Source organism: Perognathus longimembris, chromosome 4 (genome assembly GCF_023159225.1).
Source record: "Perognathus longimembris pacificus isolate PPM17 chromosome 4, ASM2315922v1, whole genome shotgun sequence".
Taxonomy (NCBI): Eukaryota; Metazoa; Chordata; class Mammalia; order Rodentia; family Heteromyidae; genus Perognathus; species Perognathus longimembris.
In genome coordinates this window covers 93331733-93354829 of record NC_063164.1, presented here as the reverse complement: position 1 = coordinate 93354829, position 23097 = coordinate 93331733, and the positions used below count along the sequence as shown (strand labels likewise).

Below are 23097 nucleotides of genomic sequence, written 5' to 3'. Positions count from 1 at the left end.
CTATATATACATGGTGCTGGGAAAACTAGGTTATCTCTCTCCCTGTACTAATTATCAATTCAAACTAAATCAAGGATCTTAAGGTCTGAAACTTCAATACAACAAAAAATATATAAAAACAAAGGCAATAATGTCTTGAATAGTAACTCCAACTGCCCAGTAAATAAGAGCAAGGACTGACAAATAGCCTAGTATCTAATTAAAAAGCTTTTCTGTACAGCAAAGGAAACAATCACTACAGCTGAAGACTCAGTTCACAGACTGGAAGAGAATATGCCAGGAATTTATCTTACAAGGGATTAAAACACTAGAATACAGAGATAGCGCAAAAACTAAACTCCCAAGAAAACAACAACCCAATCAATAAATGGGCAAATAAACTGACGATTTTCAAAAGTGGCACAAATGGCCAACAAATATATACAGAAAGATTCAACATCCTTAGCTATAAAGGAAATACAATTAAAATGATGCTGAAATTTCATCTTACACAGTCAGAACACAAACTAATGCTGGTGAGGATACAGAGAAAAAGAAAAACTTGCATACTATTTGTGGGAATGTAAAACTAGTGCAACCTCTAAGGAAAGCTGTATGGAGACTCCTCAAAAAACTAAATGTAGAAAATATCCTGTCAATGATCATTGGTGCCATTAATAAACATATAGCTAAAGGAAATATAAGATACCACAGAAGCATTTGCACACTCACGTTTATTGCACACTATTTACAATAGCCAATATATAATAGCCCAGATGCCCTACAACTGATGAAAGACTTCCGAAAATGTTATATAAATATACAATAAAGTATTATGTCAAAAGAATGAAATTATGTCACTTAAAGGTAAACAAACCAGGCAAGTGAAATAAGCCAGATTCATTAAGACCAGCCCCCCCAAAAATCACTGTTTCTTTTCACTCATTTAAAAGACAGGGATAGGGTGACTGTGATTAAGGTACATTGTATGCTTGTGTGGAAGTGTCACACTCAAACTCCCCTTGTACAATTAATGTGTGCTCCTAAAACACTTAGAAAATTAAAAACAGGTAAGTATCTTTCTGGGAGAACAGGGAGAAGACAGCCTATTCAGGCTCAGTAACAGACATGATGTAAGTGAAAAGTTCAGTTTACACTTCTGGGCCTTAGAGTACCCAACTGGAGGGTGGGAAAAAAATACTTGAGGTAAGGCAAAGTTAGTGTGCAGAATAATGTATTTAGAGGGAAGGGAACCCAACTACAACATCAGCAATCAGAAACCAGAATAGAGAACAGAGGCCAATTAACATGTTGCCTGAAACCACAGTTATAAAGTTTAAAAACTGGGAGAGAAGAAGCAAGAATGTTCAAAAGGATATGTACCTATCATGTAACTGTAACCCCTCTGTACATCACCTTTACAATGATTAAAAAAAAAAAAAAGACTAGAATCTTCTAATAATACAGCCAAGGAGTAAATTCATCATCAAACACTAATGAAGTTAAATGCCTCTCCCAGGAGTGACACAAACCAGAAATTATGTCATACCTACCTACATAAGTCCCAAAGCTCTGATTATAAAAAATAGCCCTCTGGCTACATGTATATCTACTTCTGTATTTTTTTTTGCCAGTCCTGGGGCTTGGACTCAGGGCCTGAGCACTGCCCTTTTTTGCTCACTAGCACTCTGCCACTTGAGCCACAGCGCCACTTCTGGCCCTTTCTATATATGTGGTGCTGAGGAATCGAACCCAGGGCTTCATGTATATGAGGCAAACACTCTTGCCACTAGGCCATATTCCCCAGCCCTATTTCTGTATTTTTCAGGAGGACTCCACTTCCAGATCAAGTAACAGAACACGTGGGCTGAAAGACACATCTCTTCTCAAGAGTTTCTGAACCCACTCAGCATCACACTTGGAAGAGAGTTAAGAGCAGCACTAGGCTTGTAAAAGTGCTTGGGGAAACCACTCCATATATCCACCATCTAAAGCACAGAGCAGCTCTGTCTACAAGCCTGGCAGTAAGAGGACTAGTGGGAGATGAAGGAAGCAACAGGAATCTGGACATGCTGGTATATACCTGTAATCCCAGTACTTGTAAAGAAGGAAAAGGATTAGAGTTCAAGGCCAATTGGACTACACAGCAAGTCCCTGTCTCAAATACAAACAAATATGAGGGAGGAGGGAGGAAGGGAGGGAGGGAAGGAGGCAGGCAGAGACAGAGAAAGGAGTGAGCAAGCAAGCAAGAGAAATGGAGAAAATCTTCTCTTAATACTCTTATAGTGATGGCCTTTTGCTTACTCATCCATTAAGGAGAAAAGGTTCATTGAAAAGGGAGAATAAAACATTCAAGCCAGATGCTAGCAGCTCATACCTGTAATTCTAGCTGCTTAGGAGGCTGAGATCTAATGACCATGGTTTAAAGCCAGCCCAGGCAAGAGAGTCTGTAAGAATCTTATCTCCAATGGATCATGTAGTAGAGGGCTAGCCTTGAGCAAAAAAGCTCTGGCACTGCTAGATGGGCATCTCTTCAACAAGGTAGAACTTTTGGGCAGCTATAACTCTTTCCTGCCTGTCCTAGCTTTGAATGAGAGGAGCCATTTGTGAGGAGTCTTAGAAAGGAGAGAAGAAAGAGCCAGGCATTAGTGACTTACTAATCCTAGCTACTCAGGAGGCTAAGATCTGATGGATTGTGGTTCCAAGCCAGCTCAGGTAGAAAAGTCTAGGAGACTTATTTTCAATTGACTAGTAAAATGTCACACTAGAGATCTGGCTCAAGTGGCAGAGTGCCAGTCATAAGCAAAAAAGCTGAGAGCCTAAGGCACTAAGTTCAAGCCCCAGTAGGGGCACAAAAAAGGGAGTGGGGAGCAAGAAATGATTGATCTCCAGCCAAAAGAGAGATGAAAAGGGCTGGATGACACCTGTCACACAGCACTGGATGAGAATCTTGAGAATCTTTTCAGCAGCACCAACTCCCAACACCAGCTTCCTCTACAGGCAAGGCTTTGGCAAAAACAACTTTGCCACCCTAATATAAACCTTAAGGTTTTTTGGAACAATTGCTTGAAAGTGTTGTGTGTTTCCACAGTAACTTGTACTCTGAAGATTACTCTGAAGATCATTAACTTAAGTTAGGTAGATATATTTTTTTAAAATCTTAAAAGTAACTTGTTTTGCCAGGTGCTGGTGGCTCAGCCTGTAATCCTACCAATCAGGAGGCTGAGATCTGAGGATCACGATTCAAAGCCAGAGTCTTATCTCCAACTAACCAGGGGGGAAACAAGCTAGAATTGGAAGTATGGCTCCAGTGGTAGAATACCAGTCTTGAAAGAAAAGGCCAGCCAAGAGCTTGAAGTCCCGAGTTCAAGCCCCAGTACTAGTACAATAAAAATTTTTTTAAACTTGTTTTGTGGTGCTCTGCAGCATGATGTTTAGCATTTTTAATGCACACACAAGAAAACAAACATAAATGAACTTAAATTTAACCTAGCACTGTATGTACAAACCAACCCAAAATGAGCCACAGGTCTAAATATACAAAAGCTAAAACTATAAAGTTCCCAAAAGACAAAAGGAGAAAATCACTGTGATTTAAAGTTAGGCAGATTTCTCAGCTAGGATACCAAAACCCACATTGATAAAGTAAACCTAATCAAAATTTTTAAACTCTGTTCTTTACAAGACAGCATTCAAGAGAATGAAAGATGACACACAATAAAGACCTCTCAAAACTTAACAAACAATAAACAAACTTGGGAAAGTGTAGTGAACCTGTCATCCAGCTATGAAGGAGGCAAAGGATCATCACTGGAGCCCAAAGCTTAAGTCCAGCCAGGGCAACACAGACACCCAGTTAACAGATTATCAACCGCCTAAGAAAAAATAATTCAACCACTTCAGTAACTGACACAGGAAAAAATGTACACAGATTCTTTACCAATGGCATAAAAATAGCAAACAAGCACATAAAAGATGATGCCTATCATAGAATGTTATATTTATATTCTATTCACTTAAAAGTACATCATTGTATAACCACTAGGACAGATAACTGAAAGACTGACCATATTAGCATTGTTGAGGAAATAGAAGTGCAGTTGTAACTCTCATACACTCCTAACTCCTAAGGGGAAAATAAAATGTTACACCTACTCTGGAAGACAATTTGGCAGTTTCTTATACAGTTAAACAAACATTCACCGTGAGATCCATTCTACCCCTTGAAGACAAATGAAAACATAAATCCACACAGAACTATATATGATAAGCATAACAATTTTATTTATACTACTGCAAAGCTGCAAATAATGCAAATACTCATTACCAGACAGATGCAAAAGCAAAGTATTTACATATAATAGAACAGAACCTAACAACAAAAAGGAATGAACTATGGTAATTATGTCAAAGTGATTATGCTGAATGAAAGAAGACAGTTCAAAAGAGAAAAAAGTACTTTCTATGATTCCATGCGAAGTTTTCGAGCTCAGGAGAATTATAAACAGGTATGTTCTCAATTATGGTAGAAGACTTTATACTTACATACAGTACATCCTTAAAGTACACTGGAAAGATAAGAGTCAGGGCTGGAAGTGTGACTCAAGTTGAAAAGTCTTGCCTAATAAGGATGAAGCCCTGAGTTCAAACCCCAGTACCACCAGAAAAAAACAAACAAAAAACAAGTGGAGTTTATTATGCATATAATATTTCCAGAGAGCTATTAAATCATGTGCAATGTTTCACTAAAGGAGATGGGTGGCCCTGTGAGGAACAGCTTACAACTGTGGACATCAGAGAAGATGCTCCCTAACAGCTCCAAAGAGGAGCAGAGGAAAGGTAGTCTAGTCCAGTTACGAGTGTGGGGAAAAAAAGCAAAATAATAATATCACAAAAGAAAACCTGTCTCAGCCAAGCACCAGTGGCTCACGCCTGTACTCCTATAGCCCCTTGGGATGCTGAGATCTGAGGATTGTGGTACGAGGGCAGCCTGGGCAGGAAAGTTTGTGAAACTCTTTATTTCCTATTGACTACCAAAAAAGGCAGAAGTAGAGCTGTGGCTCAAGTTTGAGAGAAAACATGCACTGTGGCAAAAAGCTACAAGTCTAAAGTTGAAACCTGGACATGCTACCCTGATTTAGGTGGGCAGGAAAATGAACCCCCTTTTTCCTAAGACAAGACTGGGAGCAAAAAGACCAAGTCAAAATTTTCCTTTAGGTATAATTTTGCTAAAGGCTGGAGAAAGCTAATCATACTGAGACAGGAAAACAAATGGACAGAGTAGAGGCAGAATCCTATGAGTGAGAAAACAGGAGGAATCCGGAGAACACTGCTGCTCTCTTCTCATGCCCAGCAGTCGTGCAAGGTGACACCCATGGAAAGAACAAAGAACAAGCCAAGTCCTCATGCCAAAGCACAGGCCACCATTTCTGCAAAGGATTCAGTAAGTCCTCTGGGCAAATAATGGCTGAAAAGAGCCAACACCAGAGGATGTTCACTCACAAGAGCAAAATCCCACTAAATCAACAACTTTGTAAGACTGACGTAAAACAATTGCACTTTCAATTTTTTTTCTTTGCTAGTTCCAGGGCTTAAACTCTAAGACTTAAGCTCTTATTCAGCTTTCTTCCTCATGGCTGGCACTCTCCACTTAAGCCAAACCACCAGTTGAGTATTTTACTGGTTAAATGGAAATAATTTTGAAGACACTTTTCTCCCTGGGCTGTCTCTGAATCATAATGCTTTATACATTATGCTCTATACATGTATGAGAGGTCTGAGCCTCCTGAGAAGTTTGGATTACAGATGTGAGCCGCCAGCACACAGCTTTATTCACTTTCAATTTCAACAGTGATTTTTCAAACCTAAAAATGTTCTTACAACATGTTAGATGGAAAAGACTTTCTTTTAAATGTGTGTGTAAGGGGGGGGAGGGGCTGGGAATATGGCCTAGTGGCAAGAGTGCTTTCCTCATATACATGAAGCCCTGGGTTCCATTCCTCAGCACCACATATATATAGGAAATGGCCAGACATGGCGCTGTGGCTCAAGTGGCAGAGTGCTAGCCTTGAGCAAAAAGAAGCCAGGGACAATGCTCAGGCCCTGAGTTCAAGGCCCAGGACTGGCAAAAAAAAAAAAAAAAAAAGAGTGTGTTGTGTGTGTGTGCACACTCGTGCGTGTTTAGCCACAGTGCTAAAAGTCTAGAGGAAAAATCATCTGCAAAACTTTTCAGTTTCTAGTAGTCACCTCTGCTGCCAAAAAAAGATGCCTGATACAAAGAGTTACTTATAACAATTCATTGATTAGAATAAAGATTGGTTGATGAAATCTAAAATGCAGTACCTACAGATTGATGTGAAGGAGGAATTGAGATCTGATGTTACTTATCAAAAGGCTACTCAATCCAAATCTACTCAACCCAAATCCTAAATCCACGCACCCACTTCTCAAAGTATACCTACTGCCTTCTCCCCAGCACATACCTGTTTGGAAAGTAGGATTTGCTCCAGGGTACATGTTAGGAGAGTACGCAGGAGCCGCTGCAGCATAGCCCATGGGAAAACCAGCTGAAAAACAATATAAAACAAAACAAAAAAAAACATACAACATGACATCATTATCAAAATTGACATGATCTTACAACTTTAACACTCCCACAAGCCCATGGATTTTATAATCATCATTTCTAAAACTCCAGACTCACAGGATCCCCTATAGCAGTATGTCTGCCCAATAGCTTATCCTTGCTCATCTTGTCCTCAAAATTTTCATGAGTGGCATTCATAATTGTGGTTTTTAAATCCATTAACAAATGCTCACACCTTTCTACAACTGGACCAATTAGATAGAAAGTGAGTTAAGTCTACACTATCAGAGAGTACTGGGCACCATATAGCACATACCTCCCAGCACTCAGGAGGATCAAGAGAGTAAGGAAGCCTGGGCTACATAGGAAGACTCTGTCTTCCCTCCCCATAAAAGCTAAATCAAGGGGTAAGGTGTAGCTGAGCTAACTGGTAGAGTGTATGTTTAGCATGTATGAAGCTCTGGGGTTATTTCCAACCACCATGTAAATAGTAGTACCTAAGTCATAATAATACTGCAAAGGAAGGATACGTGGAGGAAAAATAAGGGGAAAGGGAGAGAACAAAGAGAGGAGACAGGAGAGGCCCAAGCTGCAGTGAGGAAACTCCAATACTCCCAAGTTTTTCATTACAGATTCTAATAGAAATGCTAACAGTATTGTGACTTTACTGCACTAAGTAAGGAAGAACCAGGATTCAAACCTATCTTGAATGAAATATATAGCTTAAAGCACTGCTACCCGTAAGCTGCAGTTACTCCAAAGATATAGCCGTACTATTACATATTTCTATTTAAAAGCTAGTGTGTATGTGTTGTTAGGGATTATTAACCTAGGTCCTCATGCATGCTGGTCAGGCAAGTGTTCTACCACTTGAGCTATGCCCTCCAGCCTAAAAGGTAGTAATTTGGGGGGTGGGGGGGAAGGCTATTGTTCTCAGGCACCATTTAAAACTTCTACATTATTGTCAAGCCTTTTCATATTCTGAAGTTCTAATCTCCAACTTTCCAAATTCATGGTAACTGAATCCAGGTGTCAATGTCATTAAACTTCAATCTTCTTACTGAAGATACACATATAATGAAGATGATCTTTATTAATACATAAGAGGAATCCTTAATGAAACCAGTACTAATAATTCCTAAATTTCATACAACTAATAGAAATATGAAACTACTGTAGTAAGAATCCTGTCCTCTGAGTCTCCCCCAGCAGAGGGAGCCTGTCACCTGCCCCATCCTCTTCAGAGCCCAGGGGACCCTCTGCTCCCCTTCTGTCTAAGCCGTGGACATTAGAGACTCTTCTTTATACTCAGGGCACAGAGCCAATGAATCAAACCAGGCTTACTAATCTTGACTGCCACAGCTATACGTGAGAAATTGTTCTCTATCCCTTCAACCTGTGCAAAAAGGTGAAAGAAAATAGCAGGCTTCAAAACTGCTAAAAGCCAAGAAAAAAGGGGTTTCTAAGGACATACAGACCAACATATTTAAGGCAGTATCATGTCCCCTTAAAGAACCCAGGTAGTAAGTCTCCAAAATGTGGAATGCCCAAGGATTAGGTAAAGACTAGGGGCAGGAGAGAGGCGTCGGGATTGACTTCCAAAAGGAAAGTTTTGTGGGTCTTATTTTTGTTGTTTGTGGTTCTGAGTACAGAACTCAGGGTCTCTCAAATGTTTAGTACTGAGGTACCCACCCTCAACCCCTGGATGGGTTTGAAAGTTCTAAATAAAGCCATTTTCTCCAATCACCCCACTCCTGGATGCCCTCAGCTATCCCACTTCCTCAAGCTTCTACAAGCAACCCACCTTAAGGTTTCTGAAGAAACCACTCCTATGGCTCACAGTAATCCCTACAAGTAACCAGCTCTAGTCTCCTGTATGAATCCACTGCTTCCAAGTTGCTTTCTTTGGTCTTGAAACTGACATAGAATAGGAACCTGTTATTCTAGGTTTCCCTCCCAGATTCTCACTTCTCCAGTTGCCCTCTAATTAGTCAGAAAACAAGTAGGCCATACTCAAGTACATCAAGCTCGCTCATTTAGAACAGCAGTGTTCTATGGATTGACCCTGAGAGAGCTTTAGCGACCCCAATGTAAGTAAGACCATGCAAACAAAGCTGTCAGGCATTGTTGTGATTTCATTCTTATAAAAGTCTGAAACACCATCACACAACATCATATTCTGTCAATCTCGGCAATAACTCCCACAGAATCCAAATTTCCTCATCTTTTCCATAAATTCACAGGGAATTATCTGCTCTGTTGAAGTGTTTGTGAAAAAGTACTGTTTGCAGGGGCCAACGCATCTCAACCTTCTAACTATCAGCTGATATGCTCTAAAAATTCAAACAGAAAGCATATACAACAGGCATTTTAAACAGTCTAGTAAACATTTTACCAACAAAATGTTATCAATGTCACCCAATCTCCTGGGGGATCCTCTTCTTCCATGCTCTCATCTCTCCCTTAGCCACATCCCACTCACTCTGCCATCCTCACCCAGATAAACAAAGATCACCTCCAAAATTCTATCAAAACCCCAGAGACGGCCTTCCCCCGCCCCTCCCGGGAAAACTAGATGAGCTGATCTACGGGTGCAAAAGCAGTGTTTCTGTCTATTCCCAACAGTTTTCCAGGCTGCATCATGGTTTTCCTAAAACTGACCCCTAGTGCATCTCAGGAGTCATTTTCTTTAGGGTATACCTTAATCCCATTGGAGCTTGCAGAGACTGAAGGGCCTCAACTCTACAGGGGCCAGGGTGATCCTGCACACTAACCACTTTTCTGGGTCTAGCCACTTGTGTAAAATCACTTCAGAAAAGCAAAACCAAGTTAAAAAAACAACAACAGAGGGATATCCACAACTTACTTAAGACAAAGGGCTGACACACGTAAAACTAGAAACAATCAGTAAGAAAATAAATCATTAACAGACATAGACAGCTGTAACTACAAACCACAACTATATTGTTGTCATTTCTCACACCAAACTAGCAAAGCTTACCAAGCTAGATAACATGCTTGCTGCCATGGCTGTGAGAACATACTTCTAGCAAGAAAGCTAAACAGTAAAGACTCTATGGAAGTGATCTTGGCAATCTTCTTAACAAGTGTATGTAAAAATGGGCTAAGGAAAAAGCAGCTCTTTTATTATTCAAACTGTATCTAAAATGTTCAAGTACACAGAACTAAACTGTTAGCAAAACTCTGTTGTTTACCCAAAAAATAACATTAGTGTTTCAAGTGAGAATAAAATAGGTATAAATTGTGCAGGACTTTTTTTTTTGGCCAAGTCCTAGGGCTTAACTCAGGGCCTGGGCACTGTCCTTGAGCTTCTTTTGCTCAAGGCTACCACTCTACCACTTGAGTCACAGCGCCACTTCTGGCTTTTTCTGTTTATGTGGTACTGAAGAATCAAACTTTATATATGCTAGGCACTCTACCACTAACCCACATCCCCAGCCTGTGCAGTTTTTATAATGTTCTCTGGTCCCTTCACCAGGTGATATAAAAACTACCTGGTTTAGAATATTTGATAATTCACTCTAGAAAAGGTCACAGAAGTGCAACTTTTAATAATAATAATTAAACATTCTTCCATAGTCTTATGCACATACCCTAAACATTTTTCTGACAATAAATTATGTAAAAGACAACCCTCTCCAACGAATTGCCAAAAAATTGGAAAAAAATGGAGCTGTGGCTAAACGTGGTAGAATGCTAGCCCTGAGCAAGGGAGTTAAGGGACAGTGTCCAGGCCCTGAGTTGAAGCCCCACTACTGACAAAACAAACAAACAAAAAAAAAACCTTGTATGAACACTTAATTTCTGCCTCAGTAACTCCTCCCACCTGTAGGAATCTACCTGTAGGAATCTAATTTCCACAAACTTACTTACCACAAGGCTATTCAGTCTGTGGCACTGTGATATAGGAAGTAATTCAAATAACTTCAACACCATTAAAAGGAAAACTGGTTGAATAAACTAAGGAAACTCCACAAGATGAAGACTATACAACTTAATTATGTAAAAAAGCTAAAACAAGACCAAGCCAACTGACATGGGCCAGCAGCCTCCAATGAGAATGCTTGTAATACAGGCCTCCTCCAAAGGTCAACCACTGAACTTCCACAACTGAGCACGCCAGTTCAGGCTCTCCCTACCCAATTCTGCTGCTTCCCCCTCAGACTTTCCCCCAAAAATGTATGTGCCTGTCAACTTCATCCACTGTCCATGGAGGAAATTAGATACATGAGTATGTCAACTTAGGGTACAATTCTCAGCATGGAATAAAGGCTGAGTATAAGCTCTCCTCAGAAACAAGCCTGACAAGAGGACAAAGAAACAAAGGGTTTTGGTGGTCTTGCAGTGCTGCCTTGATTGAAAAAAAAGAATGTGCGCGCACACACACACGGTGTAGTTAAAACCCAAGTGAAGTCTTCTTTAAGACATGCCAAGGCCTGGCACAAAAGCTCACACCTGTAATCCCAATGGACATTGAGAGGATTGAAGTTCAAGACCAACCTGAGAAGAAAAGTAATCAAGACCTCATCTCAACAAGAGAAAAAAGCTGCCATCCCAGATAAACAAGAAATTTAAATAGAAGCACTGGAGTTCAGCCAAGCCTAAACAAACATCTGAGACCCCATTCCAAAAATAACCGAAGTATAAGGGCTCGGGGTATAGCTCAAGATGTAGAGCATCAGCAAGTCCAAGTCTCTCAGTGAAAACCTTGGTACTATCACACACATACACACACACACACACACACACACAAAGAAAGAGGGGTGGAAAAGGAGAGCTAAGTAAGACAAATATTTGAGAAAAGTTTTGATAAAACGAATACAATTATATCTTCAAATTCTGAAAGTAACTACTTACCAAAATAAACTATATTCAATGTTATTAAGCAAAATAAAAATGGGCTTTCAAAGATACTTTATCACATCTCTAGAATATATAACTATGGCCTTATTTTGAAAAGGCCTTTGCAGACTTAGGATGCCAGATGAGATGCCTTGGATTATCCAGGTAGATTCTACATCCAATGACAAGTATCTTTATTTAAAACACACACACACACACACACACACACACACACACACACACACACGGAATGTAAACATGTGATGTAGCCACAAGGCAGTAAGTCGAGACCAATAATGTCCGATACTAAAGAAAATTCATTAATTAATTTACCAAGGGCAAGACAATATATATGACAATAATAAACATGTCAACCAAAACACAAATAAAGGACACCAAAACCAATGTGAGTTAATAATGTGAGTTAATAATGTGAGTCAACTGCACAAATGTATGGCAAAAACATTACAAAAGGAGAAAATGGATCTTAAAATATGGTAGTCTTTTTTTTTTTTTTAAGTCAGATGTAGAGGAGCACAATATAAGCGCAGCACTCAGGAGGCTGAAGCAGGTAAGAAGTAGAAACCTAGCAAGACCCTGTCTCAAAGCCCTCCCCTCCTCAACATAACTTTTATTGTTGTATTGTTTTGTTTTTTAAATTTTATTGTCAAGGTGATGTATAGAGGGATTAGTTACATAAGGTAGTGAGCACATTTCTTGTCATGTTTGTTACACCCTCCCTCATTTTTCTTTCCCTTCCCTAGCTCAGGTAAACATATATACAATATCCAGTGTACCAAAATCATATACAGTGACCACAGGGGGTACGCCACAGGAAATTCACCTTAAACATAACGACAACAATAAAATCCTCCTGTTTCCATCTCTTGGGGTTCATTTTGCTTAGCCTCATCTTATATAATCATATGTACATAGCTCCAACATAACTTTTTAAAAGGTAACAATAAAAAAATTTAATCCAAAAGACAAAATAGAAGAAAATGAAAACAGATGTTATCAATGAGAAATCAATAAAGTTCTAGTGTTGATTCAATCATCTCAGTAATTATTAGGAGTAAAGACAGTATCTAATGAAGAAAGTCCTTTCTAGTAAATACAAATAAAAAGAAAGGCACTAGACCAGTCTCTCCATTTGTGAGCCAGAGCACCAAAACAGACACATAATCCCACAGATTTGACCCCACGGTTTAAAGGACCCAGAGTGATCAGTTTCCTTCACTGAGTATTTTAGAAAAATCCTATAGAAATGGTTTGCTCCAGAAACCTTTTTGAGCAGGAGGCAGCAAATGATAATACCCCATGGGGCCAATCCAGCCCATCACACAATTCCAGTTTATTAGATCATGCCACACTGGGTAGCATCAGAAGGAGCTCTTGTGCTTGAGGCCACTGACTGCGAGAGAATTAATGTTTTACAGTAAACCTACCAGGTAATGCTAATGCCAGAGGGCTTGACTACTTCTCTAACTGCAGATTCACTCAGAATCCTCTTATGCTATTCTATTTAAGCAGTGTTTGCACTTTAAAAGTAGCTGGTCTCATCAATAAACTGTTTTCCACAAATTCCTGAAAACTCTTGCCCTCTTTTCAAGTAGGAAAAAATGAAAGTGTCAGCAAAACAACTCAGGATGCTTATATACATTCACAGCAAACAGCACTCACACAGGTAGATGGGCATGAAGCTCCGCAAAGTACAGACCCATACATACATACACATACACACACACACACAGAGACACTTACCTACACTCCTCAAATTAAAAACTTCCACCTCTTTAAACTTCCTAATTAGTCATTTTCCCTTCTATTGAATTGGTTCTCTCTTAGCAATGTTCTGTCTTGCATATCATATCTTTAAATTCCAACTGTTACACTTACAGACACCCACACACCAAGCATCTTGTTCTTATTAAGTCTTTCATTTGCAACTATTCTAAACTTGCCTGGTTCCATTCTAGTGTGTCATGACTGGTGACTTTTCCCCTGTGTTTGCTAACCATTTGCTGGTGAGCAAGCCGTAGGCTGAGAATGCTCCATATCAATCCCACCTGCTGCCAGGTGCTCCATGGGAGATAGTCTGGAGACTTTTTGTTAGTGTCTCAACTTCTGAACTCCCAGGAAGTACGAGTTCCACTAACTAGAGCCCACAAATGTCCTGAATGGCTAGAAAAGCTTAAGAAAAACTGCTCCCTTCTCAGAACTGATAGACACAAGCTTCCTTTTGAGGCCAGTAAGTAGACTATTTAGCCCACCTCTTTGCAGGAACAATTACTCCAGCACTAAGACTGGCTGGTGAGAGGGTCGCTCCCTTACTCCCTGTACCCTAAGATCCTATAATCTACTGTTCTGTGACAGTAGACTATTAAAACTCAAACAGAAAATGCCTCCAGCACAGAGAGCTCAATGACCAGGAGAGCTGAATGTTCTCTTTCAGTTTAGGCCCTTCAAATTTCTCTTCTCTCCTTCCAGTTCAGTTACCCATTTGCAAAATGCTGTAACTCCATTTTCTTAGGGTTCTGTAGCAAAATGCTTTTGTTACCCTCCATTATTATCAAAACTGATAATGAAACTGTAAGAATACAAGTAATTACTTCTTAGAAAACTGACAACGAACCTGTAATATTACAAGTAACTACTTCTTGTAAATAGTCACCAACTTGGACAACTACTTGCTTCTTACTTTTTCCTTTTTGCCAGTACTGGAGCTTGGACCCAGGGCCTGAGCACTGTGCCTGGCTTCTTTTTGCTCAAGGCTAGCACTCTGCCACTTGAGCCACAGTGCCTCTTCTGGCCTTTTCTATACATGTGGTGCTGAGGAATTGAACCCAGGGCTTCATGCATGCTAGGCAAGCACTCTTGCCACTAGGCCATATTCCCAGCCCCTATTTGCTACTTTTGACCAAAAATGGTAAGTTTTTATTTATAGCTTCCCTCAAAGCTGTTTGGTAGCTGAGTCCACTAAGAGAAAAAAAAAATGTAGTAGGATCCCTCCCTGGCCTAAGAGGGTAGAAGTTGTGTTCAATCAGGACAATCCCCAGAACTAATGTCAATACTTAACATGAAGCTCCAGAGTTTTCCCTAAGGCAGATAAAGATGATCCAGTCACAGACTGCTTTGAGGGACTGAACCTCACGGGCCTATGACCAACTTTGAGGCAATAATAAGGAAGTAAGGCTAACAGGTACAGAAACTAGGTCCTGGTCCCAAATGCCAAGTACTAGATCAAGTTTTGATCAAAACCGTACCTCTCTCTTGATTTTTCACTTCCATCTGTCTTCTTCCTTAAGCTTCTCTGAACTGGGTTCATCCACCCTAAGTGTATTTAATGATACGGAACTACAGCAGGGTCAATAATGAAAAACAATTCTACTTGCTTACCTGGATAACCAATTCCTTTGGCATTTGCATAGGGAACCCCCGAAGATCCAGGGCTATAAACAGGATTCATGATTTCAAGAACTGTAAGAGAAAAAAACAGTGACTTAGCCAAGTGCTTTTGCTCTCAGATATTTCTATAGCATTAGTCCCAAATAGGCAGGTAGTGAATGTCTTACTCCTGGCTATAATAAAGCAATCTATTTCACATGGTCCCCAATCAACAAAGAGTAGAAAACGAATGCCAATTGTCCTAATGGGTATACATCCAGGATATTGTAATCTTTTTCTTTACAATCTATCAGAAACTAAGAGAAAAAAGTCCTTACATCCCTAATAATTAACACAGGAAAGTTTACTAACAGCATAAATGTCCTTGTAATAAAGTTAAAATATGGCTGGGTGCCAGTGGCTATGTCTGTAATCCTTGCTACTCAGGAGGCTGAAATCTGAGGGTATCACCTCAGGAAGAAGTCTGTGAGACACCTATCTCCAATAAAAGTGAATTACTACTTGTGGCTCAAGTTGTACAACACCTGCCTTGAGCGAAAAGACATAGCCAGTGCATTATCATGTAACTGTAATATTATGCAGTTACCTTCCAAAGGAAAGAGATTTCTAAAATCATTAAAAAGGAGATAGTTTAGGGGCTGGGGATATGGCCTAGTGGCAAGAGTGCCTGCCTTGGATACACGAGGCCCTAGGTTCGATTCCCCAGCACCACATATACGGAAAACGGCCAGAAGCGGCGCTGTGGCTCAAGCGGCAGAGTGCTAGCCTTGAGCGGGAAGAAGCCAGGGACAGTGCTCAGGCCCTGAGTCCAAGGCCCAGGACTGGCAAAAAAAAAAAAAAAAAAAAAAGGAGATAGTTTAGTGACAGACCCCTTGACCAGCAAGCTCAAGACCCTGGGTTCAATTCTCAGAACCGGAGGGAAACAAAATGATGTTTAAAGGCCCAAGAAGGCACAATGTTAAGTGAAAAAAAAAAAAAAAAGTAGGATACGGGGCTAGTGGTAGAATGCTTGCCTAGCACACACAAAGCCCTGGGTTCGATTCCTCGGCACCACAAAAACAAAAAAGAGCCAGAATTGGCGCTGTGGTTCAAGAGGTAGAGGGCTAGCCTTGAACATAAAGAAGTCAAGGACAGTGCTCAGACTCTGAATCCAAGCCACAGGACTGGCAAAAAAAAAAAAAAATGTAGGATATAATGCTGCTTTATGTAAAACAATTCCAAGTTTACATCTACTTATGGACACATGCAACTCCAGGAAAATACAACTACTTCTTAACAGAGATAGATAAAATATAAATAGTGATTACCTCTGGATGAGGTGAGTTTACTGATCCTTTTGCACTTTTCTGTATTTCTTAAACAACTTCTGTTAAATATACGTTTTCCTAAAAAAGGATAAAATTAGCTATAGCCCAGTCACTCTATAAATAGACTCCATATTCCATCATATGCTACACATCACATTTTCTCTCATATAGAATCTAAGCCTAAAATGTAGTAATGTAATAATAATAATGATAATGACCTGATAGTGAGAGAATTGCTTGGGGGGAACCAACAGGAGGAAAGAGGAAAGGAGAGGCTGAAAAGGTGAATAGGATATCTAAGCACATTATGTATATATATATATGTGTGTATATATACATATATTATGTACATATATATATGCACATACAAAAACAGCACAACGAAACCATCCAAAAAGGAGGAAGGGGTTTGATATGGGATAACACTGATAGATTGAATTTAATCTAAGTATATGCATATATAGGAGATATCACAATAAGACCTCTTTGTACAACTAATGCACGCTAATTAAAAAAAAAACATGAATCTTCCTTCCCCTGCAAAGTCCCAGAATTCATAGAGTTCTGGATTCTACCCGCCCCAGAAGATTCTCAGCAAGCTCCTCCTAATTTTACTACCCTGTGCCCTCTTAAAAGTTTTTGCTACTCCTCATCTATTAAAGCACTCACTGATTTAGGTAATTGTAGGAAGGTGATCTTTCAAATAAAACCAGTGGGACTGGGGATATGGCCTAGTGGCAAGAGAGTTCGCCTCGTATACATGAAGCCCTGGGTTCATTTCTCCAGCACCACATATATAGATAACAGCCAGAAGTGGCACTGTGGCTCAAGTGGCAGTGTGCTAGCCTTGAGCAAAAAGAAGCCAGGGACAGTGCTCGGGCCCTGAGTCCAAGCCCCAGGACTGGCCAAAACAAAAAAAAAAACTCAAATAAAACCAGTGGGGTTTTGCTTCTTTTATTCTGTTCAGTTTTGCTGCAAACCTCAAACTGTTCTATAACAAGGTTATCGTTTTAAAATTAAAAACAAGAACAAAAAAGTACATAAACTTTTTGTTTACAAAGTACCTGCCTCCTCCATATCCTCAACAGAGCACAGCCTGGGCAAGCAGGGTATTCACATTTGCTTATGTTTGCTGACTATCTCCAACACCAATAAGAAATGTTGTTCAACAGGTATACTTACCTAAAAGCCACATACACCTCAGAACACTGTGCATATCAAACTTCTTTGAAAGACAAAATACAAAACAAACCACATCAATGTTTAAGTTCATTTGGCTCACTTAGAAAATTAACAGCTATGAAGTCTTGTACATAGAGTATATCCTTAGCCTCTATAATAAACCCTGCTCTGTAATTTGGTCTTTGGGGAGGCACAAGCAAGAAGATCAAGAGTTCAAGGCTGGCCTGGACTACCTAACAAGACCATCCTGAGCAACATCAGTGATTAAGATACCAAGTATCTCAAGGATTACTTTTTGGGGGGGGACGAGGGTGCCGGTCCCAGGGCTTGAACTTAGGGCACTATCCCAGAGCTTTTTTTGCTATGAACTCTTTAATTGCTTGACCTCTGGGCGTTGTCCCTGAGCTTTTTTTTTTGCTCATGGTGAGCACTCTCCCACTTGAGCCACAGCTTCACTTCTGGCTTTTCTGGTGCTTAGCTGGAGATCAGACTTTCTACCAAGACTGGCTTTGAGCTGTGATCCTCAGATCTCAGCTTCCTGAGTAGCTAGGATTACAGGCATGAGCACTGGTGGCCAGTGACTATACAAATCTTCACAGTCAAATGGTTAAGTCAGAATCATCCAATGATGGTGTTCTCTATTGTCCAATATGGAAGTCATTTGCCAAGAGTGACTAATGAGCATCTGAAAAATGTGGCCTGTGCAGATCTGATGAAGTGTTACTGAATTCTGCAAGATTTATAACAAAAGAATTGTAGAAACCCTCAAAACACTTCATCCACTTCTGTAGTTCAATTACCATCTCTGAAGAAGTAAACACTTTCCAAGCTCTAGTTCTCTATTCTGCACCAGGATGATTTTAATTGAATTCAAGATAATAAAGTACCATCCAAAATCCATTAAGAAAACCGAGGAAAGTTTCCTAAGTTTACAACCCAGAAAAATCACTATCCAACAGAATTTTCTGCCAAAATGAAAATTTATACCTGTGTTGTTCAAAGGTAGATATAAATTTTTGATCCAACTTAAATCAATCACATATACATTATATCTGCTGTTTGGATCACACTTAAAGTTGCTTATCAAGGATAAAAAAAAAAAAAGAAACATGAATAATGGTGACTTGGGACAATGTTAAGGGTCACAATGTTCTACAGGCTGAGTGTCAAAGGTCACAAGCGCATAATGTTCTCTAGGCCAAGTGAAGGAAGAGGAATGATCCAGAGAAAATTAAGGAGGTAAGCAGTATTTCCAAGTTTCCTGACTTTCACAGAAATGAGACAATGCAAAATGCTTTTAAGACCATTCCACAAAAGTTTATTTGGAGTTCAGACTACAACCAAGATAGATTAGACACAGTTTATAATCTCATGGTTATCTTCACATGTGAGTTGAGCACGCGTTTTCATGTTGCAGCCAACAAATCTCATGAATAGCCCAGCAATTAGATTATGTTACAGAATCTCAAAACTGTACTCCAAGGTATGAACCCAAGAGAAATAAACATGATTACACCAAGAATTGTGCATAGTACTGTGGTTGATGCCTGTAATCCCAACTATGCAGAAGTAGGTAAAAAGATTTGTTGAGGTCAGCCACGGGAAAAACCTTAAGACCCTTTCTGATAAACAGGAAGCTCAAGTGATATAACACTCAGGCTGGTACATGAATGTTTAATTCCTGGACTTCTCATGATAGCCAAAAACTGCAAACCCCAATGAAGGGCGGAATCCCAAGAGGTTGTCTCCCCTAACAACCTTACAGTCTAGTCTATTGATACAGCCCCCATATCTGCCACAAAATGGTCGTATAGAACCACATCTGAATTCTAAAACTCTTAAGCTTGAAATTAGATAGAAATTACATTCCTCAAAGCATCTTCACATTTCCTGAACTGATTAAAGTTTCAATAAATTAAAAATTACAAGTTGGGCTGGAGATGGATCTCAATGGCAGAGCACTTGCCTAGCATGTACAGGGCCCTAGTAGACGCAATCCTCAGTTCCAAAATGCTAATAGTTCTCCAAAAGTATCTCTCTCCAATTTGATTAAAAAGCTTGCACTATTCCTGACACATTTGTCTGAACCAAAACAAAAAACTCCTAAATTACTCATTCAAATGATTATTTTCCCCCTAAATACCTTTTAAATGTATATGCATAACTGAAGAACTAACTACCCAATAAAACATGGGACTTTTTTCCATAAGTCAGTATTAACCTGAGGCACTTATTTCTAATTCAGAATTATCAAAGCATGCCTGTTTAATATTAAATCTGAATCCACTGACTCAACAGGAGTAAAAAAACAAAACTTATTATGTGTACCTTTATGTGTCAAAAATATCAAGTGTTCTGTGTCAACTACAAAAGCCAAATGCAGCCTAAAATTATAACTTTCAGTTTACAGACAAAACTGAGGAATTAAAAGGAATATGCTGACTGGCAAACCCAAAAGGCAGGGCACTGTCAAGGGCAAATGCACCAGTTTCCTCATTAAGTTGATGATCTCAAAAAGGGGTGTATGGGGGTAGAGGTTGTGGGATTCTAGGCTGAAATAGATTTAGACACAAAGTCAACAGGTGGAGCTCCTTCGGATTTTGATTTAGGTGGAAAAATTGCAACAACAACAAAAGCCACAATAAAATGCTAGTAAAGTTTGCATATCAGGAACAGGGGCAATGCACCATAGTGTTGTACTTTCTAAATTTGCATAATAATAAAGAAAAATCTATCATCAATCCACTTGGAACTCCAGTGCCACTGGTCACTTGGCAATCATCAATTTTCCACTCAGATCTGGTATGTACCAAGGACACCAAGGATTCCAGAGGGACCATTCTGTTTGAAATGCCTCAACTGTGCTTACAGGTTTCTGATATCTGTATCTGAAGGAAATCTCAGCTTTTTATATGGTATGGAAACTGGGGCATAATGGGTCATACCTGTAATCCTACCAGTTACTCAGGAGGCAAAGATCAGGAGGATTGAGGTTCTAGAACAGCCTCCTCATCTAAATCAATTAGCTGGACATGATGGATCCCACCTATGATCCCAGAGAAGTGAGAGGTAGGAGGAGGAGCTGAGGGTAGCCCCAGGCAAAGGCTACAGGTCCTACTTAAAAAATAACTGAAGCAAAATAGATGGGGGTATGGCCCAGTAGTAGAGTGCCTGTCTAACAATAAGGCCCTGAATCCAAACCCCAGTACTACTCTCACCAAAAGGCAAAAAATTCCTTAACTTAAAATCTTACATTACTCAAAATTTAAAAGTCCATAGTGCTTTTCTTCTATAAGATCGTAACTTGCATTTGGGTAACGAACACAACCAATTTTAACTCATCTTAAAGCTTTCTTGGCATATCAAAATGTTGAAAGAGTAACATGCAACATTCTTAACGAAAGCAATGCTCTTTTCAGGAAGAAAAGCTAATCTCTACAACTCCCATCACAGTGGCTTCAACTAGTTTAGCTGGCTCAAGTCTTGGCTGTCAAAGCAAAAACCCATTAATACTTCTCAACCTACACCCAGGTTTAAAAATGTGTTCCTCTAACTACCAAAACAAAAAATGTTTCATTTAATCTAAAATCCTTCATTTTTGAGAGCACATCTGGAATTACAAAAAGGATATCTGAAGCGTTTCAGGAATACAAACAATATATAAACCTTTCATTTTTTAAAAGCGTTGTTGCTGGCCGTTTATGTGTGGCTTCACATTAATCCCCACATTGCATTAGATGTACATTCCCACAGACTAGGAAAGAGGAATGCCCACTTTCTTCTTACGTTAAGCACAATTGTACCCGAAACGTCCTTTCCGCAGAAAACCTTAAAAGCCGAATTAATATCGTTAATGGGATTTTACTTGGTAGCTAGGCTAAGATACACTCGAAAAGACTATAACCACGGGAATCTTCAAAGAAAAGCCGTCCCGCCGCTCCCGGTCTGGGCTGTTCGCGCTCTCCCGCTCCCCGCGACCTCTACGAGGCCGAGCCCGCCGGCGCGCGGGGGGTGGGGGGCGCATCGGCCCGGACCGCATCCCAGGCGCTGCGCCAGGGACATCGGCCCGGACCGCATCCCGGGCGCAGCGCCGGGGCATCCGCCCCGCCGCCCTCCTGCACCTGCCCGCGCCCCGCCCCCTCGGCCCCTCGCCCGCCCGCCGGCCGGGGACAAAGCGCGGCGAAGCCCCGCTGGGCGCCCAGCGACCCCGGGCTGTGGGCCCGACCTTGGCGCCGCCCTGGGTCGGCGCACAAAGCGCCGCACTTCCGGCTACCGGGCCGCGTCGCCGCCCGGGCCCTGCAAGCAGCCTGGGCGCGGAGGGCGCGCGTGCTGCCCCCGCCGCCCGCCGCCCCCACTCACCGTTCTGTGTACGGCGGCCTGGGCCTCCTCGGTGACCGGCGCACGCCGGCCCGAGCGGGCTCGGCGCGGGGCGAGAAGAGGAGCAGCGCCGCGAAGACTCCTCGGTCGCAAGCTGGGCCGTTCGTTCCGCGCTCTGCAGCCTCCTGAAGCCGCTCTCCCGTTCGCTGCTCTGGGCCGGCCCTCCTCACCGCAGCCCGCGCTTCCCAACGCAGCGCAGCCCCCGGAGCCGCCGACCTCACTTCCGCTTCGGGCGCGCCACGGCAGAGACGCGCCAAGCACGTGACGCCGCAGCGTGCGCACTCCCGTGACGGCACCCGCCGGGCGCCTGCCGGGGCACGCGCGGGGACGCGGAGCAGGGCAGCACGGGCGCGCGAAGGCTTTTTAGTGGAGGCCGTAGTGTAGGCTACCTGGGCGCGGTGCGTGCTTCCCTTACATGCAGTATGGGAAAGGACGTTCTGGAATACGGTTATAGCTTTTATTCGCATCTTGTGAGTGAAAGTGGATCTGGGTTCAGCTTTGTGTTTTTCTTTGTTTCCTGCGGAGACGGGTCGCTGCAGCTTGCGCTTATTCGCTGCAGCTCCTTCCATCGAGCCACGCCTCCAGCAAGGGCTCTCGTTTGTTAAAATGCCTCAGTGCCGCCGGGAGGTGGGGGTCGCGGGTCACCAGCTCCCGGCCGCGCGGGCTCCTGGTCCTCGAGCGCGCTGACTGTCCCGGAGTGCGGCCGAGCCGGCGCACCACGCACCCTCGAATTCCGGGGAAGGTAGACCAAGAGCCAGCCCGCCCGCGGAGTGGCGGGGTGCCCTACACCACACACGCGCACGCACACTCGGGCCAGCAGGGTCCCCTGCACCGCACACACAGGCGCACACACGTGCTTGAGTCTAACCTAGACGTGCAAGAGCTGCTCCTCGAACGTGAATCGGTGCACACACGTTCCCTCCCACCCCACCCCCACACACACACCCGGACACCTCGATCACCTGGGGGCCGCTGGCGGAAGCTGGGACCACCGACGCTGGCCCCATCCCCAACAGCCACCACCAAGCCTGTGCCTGGCAAAAACAGCCCTGTTCTCTATACTGCTGTCTCCACCAGCAGCAGCTGCAGTTCCAAGGAAGGATTCTATGACATTTCAATGGATCTTAAAGTACATATTGGGTGGCCTTTGTCTAAAGACCAAATGTGTTTGATAATTTGAGTTTTTCCAGTTTTGGAGTATATACATTCATATATATATGAGATAGCTTGGAATTGGACCCAATTTTAAACACTAATTTATGTTTCGTGAACAAATGAATATGATTTTATAAAATATCTTAGTAAGTAGGATCGTGAAACAAAAGGCTTCCTGGTGTGAACTTTTGTCTCAAAAAATTGCAAATTTTGAGCATTTTATTTTGTATTTTTGCCATA

At 41.6% G+C, this 23097-nt stretch overlaps 1 protein-coding gene across 3 annotated transcripts in view; it reads right to left on the bottom strand.

The window, feature by feature from the left end:
* Fam168b (family with sequence similarity 168 member B) overlaps positions 1-21924 on the bottom strand; it is a 30098-nt gene extending 8174 nt beyond the window's left edge. For 2 of the 3 annotated variants that reach the window (XM_048345687.1, XM_048345689.1), the window contains exons 1-3: positions 21685-21924; positions 14828-14908; positions 6462-6545 (exon numbers count right to left, since the gene is read on the bottom strand). In XM_048345687.1, the coding sequence (XP_048201644.1) occupies positions 6462-6545; positions 14828-14897 (154 nt within the window). In that variant the 5' untranslated portion in view covers positions 14898-14908; positions 21685-21924. Of the gene's footprint in view, positions 1-6461; positions 6546-14827; positions 14909-16143; positions 16222-21684 lie in introns of all 3 variants that reach the window. The other variant, XM_048345688.1, reaches the window with a different exon arrangement.
* Between the last annotated feature and the right edge of the window lie 1173 nt (positions 21925-23097).